The 10,142-nt window shown below is 46.2% G+C and overlaps 1 protein-coding gene across 1 annotated transcript; it reads left to right on the top strand.

Annotated features, from left to right (window-relative positions):
* Positions 1 to 665: 665 nt before the first annotated feature.
* On the top strand, positions 666 to 5,412 carry LOC144125544 (cuticle protein 10.9-like). The gene is made up of 3 exons (XM_077659031.1): positions 666 to 769; positions 1,794 to 1,946; positions 4,068 to 5,412. The coding sequence occupies exons 1-3, from the start codon at positions 758 to 760 to the stop codon at positions 4,401 to 4,403; spliced, it is 501 nt and encodes a 166-aa protein (XP_077515157.1). The 5' UTR covers positions 666 to 757; the 3' UTR covers positions 4,404 to 5,412.
* The last annotated feature ends 4,730 nt before the right edge of the window (positions 5,413 to 10,142 follow it).

Genomic DNA, 10,142 nt, shown 5'->3' with positions numbered 1-10,142 from the left:
GCTACCTTGACTATACGCGCCGGTCGTCCGGCGACACAATGGCCCAACATTCAGCGGCAATCAGCAGCATGAAAAAGCTTGCTGCTCCGTCTGTATACGACAGGGCGAGCCCCGGTTCCTGCGCGCGACACAAAGGTCGTGGCAGGCTGATGCAAAACCTCGCACCCATCTCTCCTCCTTGCTGCACGTTAGCGCCCTTTCCCCCTGCGCGGACACACAGGGCGGGCTTTTGTCGGGGGTGAAAGTGAAACGCAAGGGAAGGGGAGACACCTTACTTGCATTTATTTTACGCCGAGACAGCGAGAAAAACAAGAATGCAGAAAAGAAAGGGCTCGCGTCGCCAACCACGTCGTCCACATCATCTTCCCTTACTGCCTTCGCTGCCTGCGCGGGTGTTTAGTGTTTATTGCTTTTTCGCGCGTTTCCTCTCGCTCCGTGGCCGGCGTTCTTCATGACTTCGCCTCACTTGCTGCTTTTCCGCCGCCACCCTACCGCTGCCGTTGCTGACGCAGGCGAGAGGGTGCAGGGGTTCCGGCGATTCGCCTGTGAGGCGGCCGAAGGCGGAGACGGACGATCCGGAGACGCGAAACGCGTGACCTCGGAATTGGGACAATGGACGCACACCGCGAGCCGCGTGCACCCGCGGGTATAAGAAGGCCCCGGCTGCCGGCAACATGTCGTCAGTCGCTGCTGCTCGCTATCCGCTCTTCACTGTTTCAGCTCCCAGGCTCCTCTAATCCTCTCCTCCGCAGGAATAATGATCGCCCAGGTGAGTCGCAGTAGAAGTGCCCATGCACCGTGCTGCAAAGGTGAACACGCATAGGCCTCCGATGGCCCCGAATCACGAAGGCGCGGGATTCATGGACACCAGGAGAATCGATGAAGGGAAAAGGGCCGATGGGACTAGCGGGAGCGTGGAAGGCGAACTCCAAAGTGAAAATAAGGATATCAAGTAAGGAAGAAAGGCAGCAGGTTTCTCCCAACTCTCGCCAGGATTTCTCCTTGTTTAACGCAAGCTAATAGTATTAATAGCGCCATCTGTGATCGAAACATCGTTCCTATTTCCAGAAATGCATTATCCAAATCGGCGTACAAGTATTCAGTTCAGATATCACGATTAGCGAAACAGTAATGGACTACCCTTAATCAAGATTGATCGTTGCCGAAATTGGTCGCTAGCAGAATAGATTCATAATAATAATGTTCCACTAATGGATTTTATAATGACACCACTCTTTAAACCTTACTCATGATGCTAAGTGCATAAATCTAATGTGCGAGCAACCGAAAGCGGCTTTCTTGAAGACTATTCTAGGAACAAGTAATAACATTTTGCTTTCGCATAACCTTTAGTTCCGTTAACTATAGCAGAATAAAATCATGGGTAGCTTCTAATAGAGAAGTGTGACATTTCTACCGAGAACTCATTGGCGGTTATGCTACTGAAGGCTCTTCTGCGACATGGCAGGCTGCATAAATGGAGAGGAAAAGAAATAAATTGCCAGATAAAGAAAGCTGATGGTGCTTCAAACTGATCGGTTTACAAAGTGAAACAAAACCTGCTTTCGTAAGCGCGGCCACTGAGGGAGCAAGACTGTAAGGGGTTATTCACTAAGAGTACTGAGAAAGATTTAGACAGATACTCAGGACACATACTCCAGCGGTGAGGTTAGGTAAGGGGTAAAAGGGGGTTCTAACCTCTCACTGAAAATCACTGCCATATAAAATAAAGCCTGCAAAGTTTACTGCACCGATTCCTATGCAACCTGACAGATGCATTGCTGTCTTCGCAGGTGACCTTCGCTCTTCTGGTGGGATACGCCTCCTGCTTGGCCACGCACTTCGGAGCCGGCGCAGGACCCTACGGCGGCGGTGCCTTCGGCTACGGTGGAGGTCTCATCGCTGCTCCGGCTGTAGTCAAGACCATCGCGGCCGAACCCGTCTATGTAAGTGGAGAGTTGGGGAGATGTTCATAGTTTGTGGTACAGTTAAACCTAACTGGAATGTGGGCAGAAAACATCGTGAAAGATATGACTGGTTAACATTTTATTTAGTTATCGTTCAGCTCGTGCTGCGCCCCTCAGACAAGGAGAGGACACTGTTACTAACATTTTCACGTTTTTCAAGCTGGTTAATAGTTTAACGCTCACAAGTAATTTGGGTAAACTTATCATATTCATTATACTTTCCACCAGTAGCAGCATTGTCTCAATGGCACTGCCTTGATGATGTTATGGGGTTTCAAGTCCCAAAGCGACTCAGGCAATGAGGGACGCCGTAGTGGATATTTCGACCACCTGGGGTTCTTTACCATGCACTGACATCGCACAGTACACGGGTCTCAAGCATTTGCCCTCCATCGAAACGCGATCGCCGCTGCCGGGGTCGAACCCGTGTCTTTCGGGTCAGTGGTCCTGCCTTGAACACTCACCAGTGATGGTATACAATGAGAATAGCTGCGATAACTCGCAACCAGCAGCTACTTAAGATAAGAAATGTTAATCTTGAATTGGATGTGCCGACGTCTTGTGCGTATGCTAAGTTCCGAAATATCCTTTCTGAGCCTCTGTGCGAGCCTTAAAGCGCAACTTTTCGGAGAGGATACGAAGGACACTGCTTCATTCTACTAATGTGTCATGTCGGTCCTATCATAACTCCTCCCAGGTAATTATGGCGCTTCAAAAAAATATATCGCAAAAAATAGTCAACCTCTGCAATGCCTCGTCACCACTGGGTACCTTCCTTTTCCTTGCCGAGCGTCTACTGAAACCAATTATGAACGATGCCTATCTTGGCTCGACAATCAATTAGGCTCATAGCGTAACATGAGCGTTATATTGCAGCGGCATCTGGATTTCAGAACCTACGAGGCTTAGAAAAGACGGCACCGAGAAAAAGGACGGTTTGGAGATAACATTCTGAATTTCCTTCCTTTCAGTAGCTGAACGTTATATAAATTAGTGTAGTAGCCGATACAGAATGAATCGGTGTCTTCACATACATGAACATAGTGAATGGTGGCCGATGTGATCAGTAGCGAAGAACTTGAAGGAGCGTCTGGTATTTAAAAAAAAAACGCATACACGAGAACTATTTCCTTGCAAATCACTGTGAGACAATATACTCTGGTCACGTAATAAAACAAAATTCGACAGACAGCTCCAATCGGTTTAAAAATGGGCAAAGCTGTATTCTCAGCATGCATCTTTTTCTTTTTCAACAATAACTACTTTTCGTGTTTTAATTATAAGGCAAGATATGCTTTATAAGCAGCCGCTTGCGTACTCCACAGACGCGGCGTTACGAAATAGTTTAAGAAATAGTTTTAGCATCTACTATAATTAGCATTAGCGTTGCACATAGTGCGGAAGAAGATGCCACTCGCAGAATTAAATTTGTTAGCGCACGTAAACATTTATGGCACTTTACACTGCACAGTAAGGAACTTGGCCTTGTATATCTGGGCATCCACTGCAAGCGTTTTGTCATCCTTCGTCGTTGCCTTTAAAACACGAACAACTTTAAAATAAAACAGTGAATACAGGTTTGACTAAAAAGAACACAGGTTATGTTGTAACGAATAAAGCAGGAATAGCTGCCCTTTCGACTCTGTATAATGAAACAGCAAGCAGCAGACGCGGAGATCCTGAATATGGACTAGCTTGATCCATTCCGAAGCAAATTCGGTCAATCTTGTCCTTGCTGTCTTCGACCAGTCTTGAACCACCGCGACGAATGCTAGCATCATTGGTTTGGTCTGGTATGGTTTATGGGGGTTAACATCACAAAGCGCCTCAGACTTTGAGGCACGCCGTAGTGAAGGGCTCCGGAAATTTCGACCACCTGGGGTTCTTTAACGAGCACTGACATCGCACAGTACATGGGCCTCTAGAATTTTGTATTAATTGAAATTCGACCGCCGTGGTCGAGATCGAACCCGCGTCTTTCGGGCCAGCAGCCGAGCGCCATAACCACTGAGCCACAGCGGCGGCTCTAGCATCATTGAGGCGTGACCAGGGTACATCACTGTTAACAGCGAACACCTGCTTTTCGGTGTCTTCACGCAGCCCCCGCAGCCGTACGAGTTCGGCTACGACACTGTGGACGAGTTCGGCACTCGGCTCACCCGCCAGGAGAGCAGCGACGGCAACAACCAGAAGAAGGGCTCCTATGGCTACACCGACGCCAACGGCATCTACCGCCAGGTCAACTACGTCGCCGACGCCGCTGGCTTCCGTGCCACCGTGCAGACCAATGAGCCCGGCACCGCTCCCGGTGAGACCGGAGGAGCCGTCTACGATGCCAAGCCCGTCGCCGTCGTCGACAAGCACCACCACGTGAAAGCTGCAGCGGCTTTTCTGACCCCCACCTACGCTGCACCGGCATACTTCGGCAAATACTAAGTTCCTGTCCCTCCCATGGTCACGCATGGCGCACGACAGAAAAAGTTGCTCCCACTTGTACAGAACGCAGGCCCTCCTCTCTTGCCATGCGCCGGCATGCACTTAAAAACGCCCTTCTTATGAAGCACCCACGTTCATTCGTTCATGTGGAGACGCATTTCACGACCGAGTTCTTCGCCATATCCGGGTCATGAGGGCACCTGTGTTCAGGGCTAGTGGGCAGACAACGTGCCGTAAGTTCCGCGGTGGTCTGCGCCTCAGTAAGCAACGTTCAGACATGGCGCTGTTGACTAGAGCGTGGTCATGATCTACGATGCATTCAGGCAGTGTATTACAGTACGCGGCGCTACGCCACCGTGGCAGATCGGTGGCTTGCCGTGTGTCATCGCCACTACAGGGCTTCCGATAGCGACCTCGCCACGTTTTTTCCAGTTCCTACGCAACCGAGCCACTGGGCGGCGGGCTTCGCGGGCACGCGAGGGGACGAACGCTCTCTGGCGTCTCCTGGGAAGCAGAATTCTTTTCTCAATGGTCTCCGCCGCTGTTCTCTGCAACGTCTCTAATGTGGCTATTGTTCCTGCAGTGCTTTAGCTCTCTTTATTGCTTCAGGCCATTTTGCGCACACTGCTCCTGTCCGTCTTTCTGCCGCATTGCAAGAACCGAGAACTTGCACAACTTGTCGTTGAGTGTTGTTTCTTTGTTTGTGTTGGTATGTGTACACGAGACCGGCAACGCTGCCGCTTGTTTGCGTGAATGTGACTGTGATGGTTGTACGCCGAGGCTGCCTGACTCGCTCAACGATGGGCTTCCGGCCGTAAAGAGCCGGGGATTCCTTTTCGTTTAGAGTCATCGGGGTTTCTCACTTGGCTTTCGAATGGCGTCTTCTAGTGCTGCGCGTCGGTATGGTGCCCGTTGTCCCTTGTTCGTCGCTTCTGCTTGTATAAGTGTTTTGTACTGTCTGTCGCCTATTTATTTACACCACAATAAAAACAAGAATATTGCAAACCAATTCATTCGCTACGTCTCGTTCCCATCTCTCGGTTTTTTCGAACATTTCAACAGGTCCTAGCTGCGATTAAGGAAGTGCGAAAGAAAGAAACTGCAAGCCATCGCAATATTTTCCCCTTGTTATGTTCAGGGAACTAGATTAGGTACGCCGAACGCCAATGCTCCCCCGTCCTGGTATAGTGGACAACCCAGCTTATGCTATTCAGAGTACCAAGCAGCGGCGACAAAAGTTTAAACTCGTTTTTAATTTTGTCTCCTTCCCTGGTGGCACATCCTGCCGTAGAACATAACGGCGAGACCCAACTCTTCTACACGGTGGCTCCAGTCCTGGAAGAGCTGTACCACTGCTTACGCATATTATAAAGACTTTCAAAGCGGTGGTTATTAGTACCCATAGCTGGCATCCTGCAATGGAAGCCGCCAGAAGCTTGATAAACCATATAGATTGCAAAGCACCTCCTCACCACCCCCTGTGGTTCAGGACCCAGATGGCACCTCACTAATTTGATTAAATTATTTATCATTATATATTTTTTTCTCAGTGTTAAGAGCAATTTCCGACTGGACACTCTCCTATTGTGGCAAGTTCATCCAAAACCATTTCTAGCTTGAGTTCGACTCCTAGACTCAACGCATTCGCAACATTGTTTTTTTTTTTTAGGGTAACAGAACATCGCTACCTGCCAGTCGATAAAATCATCTGATTCTTGTTTTTTTACATGACAGATAATGACGCCGTAGTCGACCAGTTACTTCTTTCTTTAATTTAAAATTAACAAATGGGTGAGACGGAGGAGGAATAAAACATTTTCAAAAAGGCAAACATGATACCATTCGTGGCGTTCTTTTGAGGACACGAACCAAGAGAGAAGCAAAAAAACTGCTTATCGTCCCGCTGTCGGAGAAATGTTGCAAGCCTTACAATCTTTATAGTCGACGCTGCTGCTGTGCTACCCCGGTATGAATGCTACATCATGTAATGAACTTGACAAAGGCAAAGCCTCCAGCAAAAATGAGATAAACAAGTTGTAAATAGCAAGCAGTTTAATTCAAACCATGCTAATAGGTTTCAGCCTCCAAATTATTTCCTTCCTACATTGGCTTGTCTTCTCGCTATTTAATACGTAGAACTTCGAATTCGCAGTATAGACTATCAACCGGCTAAAAAATATAGGCCTGTGACGAGTCCAAGGAATAAAGGTTCCCTTGCTTTCTTCCGCCACAGCAAATTATTGAGCCAGCTTTAAGTATACAGTGCGAGGCTTTTCTGACAGAACGTGCAGTTGGGTAATTATTTGTCCTCAGGTCATAGGGTTTAGTGGTGCAGACACGTATTTCCAGCTTTGTGTTTATCGCGCCACGGAACGAGACTTCTTTTGCCAGACTTAAGGTTGCACAGCCGCATTCACTTTTATACCGTCGCTAAACACCGCCACCATTAAAAGATTTATTTTAATTTGGTAAGGGTGTTCAAAAGATGCATCAGTGAGCAAGTGGACTCTGCGGAAAGTCCAAAATCGTAGAAAGCTTGTGCCCAAGCGAGAAGACATATCTGTAAACAAGTTGTTCTTAGTCAAAAAAAAATTCGGCACAGACACCTAGGACTGCTTACGTGTGAGAATCCGAAAGCATTAAGGTGCTTAGTCATGCTACGTTTCAGAATGACTATGACTACTAGGAATGACTATGCAAAATTTGTACAAGCTCCATAGACATTACATTACGTTACTTGTAGAAGTAAAGTGCTTAGTCTTGCGTGACGACTATGATAACGTGTGATGACTACGATACTTTTAAATTGCTGAATAATGTAGGTTGCAGAATGATTATGAGTCATGAGTCACGACTGTGACTACGCGTCATAACTATGCATACTTTGTGCAAACTCCATACACCTTATATTGCGTTACTTGTAAGGTGCTGAGTCATGCGTGATGACTATGACTAACTTTAAAGTGCTCAGTCATACGTCGTTGCAGAATGATTATGAGTAATGATTCATGACTATGATTACGCGTCATAATTACGCAACTATTGTACAAACTATATACACCTCACATTATGTTACTTGAAAAGCGCTTATAGTCATGATACGTTGCAGAATGCTTGAGAGTCATGAGGTATTACTATGACTACGAGTTATAAATTCATGGGCCAAAATACGTTCCGTTTCATCATTCATGACTGCATGTTCGCTTACATGTGTTGTGACATTGTTCACCGGCGTTCTTACATCCTCCGAATTTCGTGCCATAGACGGCGGACGCCAGTTTTTGTGCTAATGAGACATATAATCTTTTCGCATGAATAACCATTTCACAGTGTTGGCAATGGTGGGAATAGATACCAACGCTACCAATAACCACGCGTGCTGAAGCACTCCTTGGCCGTCAGCACGAGAAATTTCATTGTTTGGTGATGCGGCACACGTTATGGTGCTAGGTTGGTTTCGAAACTACTCCACTCTGGCGCACTAAAGTTCTGCGAAACTCACTTGGGCTAAATCTCACTGGGACCGAGGGATTTTCCGCTTCCCACCTACGGAGCTTGATCGTTTTCGCTGGATCACGACGCAGTTTCTCAAGCACGAAGACCACTATCCTGCGTCGCGAATGGATGTATCACGCCTAGTTCATTACGAAGGTCATCACTTTCTCAGATTTCTTTCCTTGCACACTTCATTTTCTATCGAAATATTAAATTAGAAAAAAAGTGAAAAGCTGTGTGCCTATTTCTGGTGGTATGCGCTTTGTAATCTTGAATACAACAAAAATGAAAAGAAAGGGTCAAATTGAACAGAACATAATTCACTACACTAAACAAAAATTTCAAGTTTCAAGAGTCGTTTTCTGCAAGAATGGACCATTGCACAGAGGTAGAAAATATGCAAAGAGAAACGAGAGAGAAGAGAAGAAACTAATTTTCTATGTGCTAGATGTCATCGACGCTACAATAAGGCTGTGGGATGACATGTAACTCCGAAAGTGCAGGGGCCCAGATGCGAATCTGTTAGAGATATGGGCAGGTACGATGTTGTGGACGTGCAAGTGAGTTGGCCCCAGAGCATTTCCAATACGTCTTTTAATTCTCAGGCAGTTTGGGTGTACCGGATACTTATTGACGCGATTGTTAAATATTCAATGTGTGTTTACGGAATTCGGTGGCTTCGTGACCTTTCTACGGAGTCGAAAAGAGCAGAAGCTGAATTAACTCTATCGAAAACACAGCATAAAATTTTCTGTTCTCAACGCAGACGACAGTATTTTGTGACAGGAACTGTAGTACAACAAAATTTGCTGCAATGCCGCACTGTCCATTGTCGTAGTGGCAGAACTACAAAAGATTACTACAGTAGTAGAAAAAAAATACTGCAATCCTACAAAAAAACACTAATAATGCAGAAAAAATGTGGGTACTACAGAACAACAAAACATTTTGTCTTATGGGCACGGTGGCGTCGTTTTTTTTTTTCGACTGGGAATCCACGCAACACAGCGCATATCGAAAATAAAGGAAGGTTAATATTTTATTCATTATACGCAATTCCAGCCACTGATACGAAGGTTAATTTTTCTTCTCTGTTTTTAACCCATGTTTTTTTTTTTTTTGTCCTTCTTCACAAGAGCCTTGTCTAGGCGGCTGAACCGACCCATTGATGTAACTCGAAAACAAAATGAGAATTGTACCTGACAAGAAATGGAAAACTTAAGCTCGTTTTGCGCATGCTTGCCTTGGCCACAGTCATTTCCATTAAAAAAAAAATCTCTGTGTCTGTTCGAGATAACTAAACCTTATTTGCAAGGACAGAAGGAGTCCAAGCTAAGGTAATGTCCCTGCTGTTACGATTTCTTTGGAGTGAAACCAAAGGCGGCAGCGGCGCATATGCTTGTATCTGTAAGCCGTCTACTGCAATAAAGCATTACAAAACATTATTTTAAGGCTGTTTTGATCGCGACGTTCCACAGCAAAGGAACACAGTGTCGAAAGCCAGCAGCCTCTAATCAGGTAGGTCACTAGATAACGCACAGTTTGGTTTACGCGAACTTTGCCTCCCGAGATATCACTCACGAAGCGCTCATGCATGACTGCTCTTAGCACGCTTGAACCTGAGTACAGAATTGGCTCACCAGTAACACTTTTGTCAATAAGTTTGAGCTTTAGGTCCGCCAGTCTGTTCGGGCAGTCGCCAGAAGTTTCAAGTAGTACACTGTGCTCATATACAGCTACAAACTCTCTCTCAACAAACACCCTCATAAGACCACTCACGTAGATTCATTACACCAGTCACGTAGCCACTTAAACCTTTGGAGGTGCGTATCTTGATAAGGCTACAGCAGGTCGGACACTCTAAAAAAAAATCTCCGCACTCGTTTATTAAACTCCTGTCGATTAAAGCATTCCTTGACTGACTCGTGCAAGCGTGATTACCAGTCATGACAGCCAATCCAATTGCAGTCAAAAGAAAACAACCAATGAAAATGATGGCAACGAATCCCGAGCCACGCGTATCTAAGAGAACCGTTGTGAATTCCGCCCTTTGCGCTCATCTGTGAGAACAAATTTAACTAGATTCCATGGAGGTTCTTGATTCACAAAGAAAACGGCGCGAAATACGGGGACAAAAGAGAAACAAACACGACAGGACCAGCGCAGTGTTTGTTTCTCTTCTGTCCCCGTATTTCGCGCCGTTTTCTTTGTGAACCATGAACCAACTAGCCCAAACCAGAGTTC

The sequence above is a fragment of the Amblyomma americanum genome, chromosome 3 (assembly GCF_052857255.1).
Source record: "Amblyomma americanum isolate KBUSLIRL-KWMA chromosome 3, ASM5285725v1, whole genome shotgun sequence".
Taxonomy (NCBI): domain Eukaryota; kingdom Metazoa; phylum Arthropoda; class Arachnida; order Ixodida; family Ixodidae; genus Amblyomma; species Amblyomma americanum.
This window is presented reverse-complemented; position numbering and strand designations above follow the sequence as displayed.

Excerpts from the sequence above, each read along its gene's own strand:
- LOC144125544 (XM_077659031.1), top strand. Across the intron at positions 1,947-4,067 it reads TCGCGGCCGAACCCGTCTAT|CCCCCGCAGCCGTACGAGTT; the intron begins GTAAGTGGAGAG and ends GTCTTCACGCAG.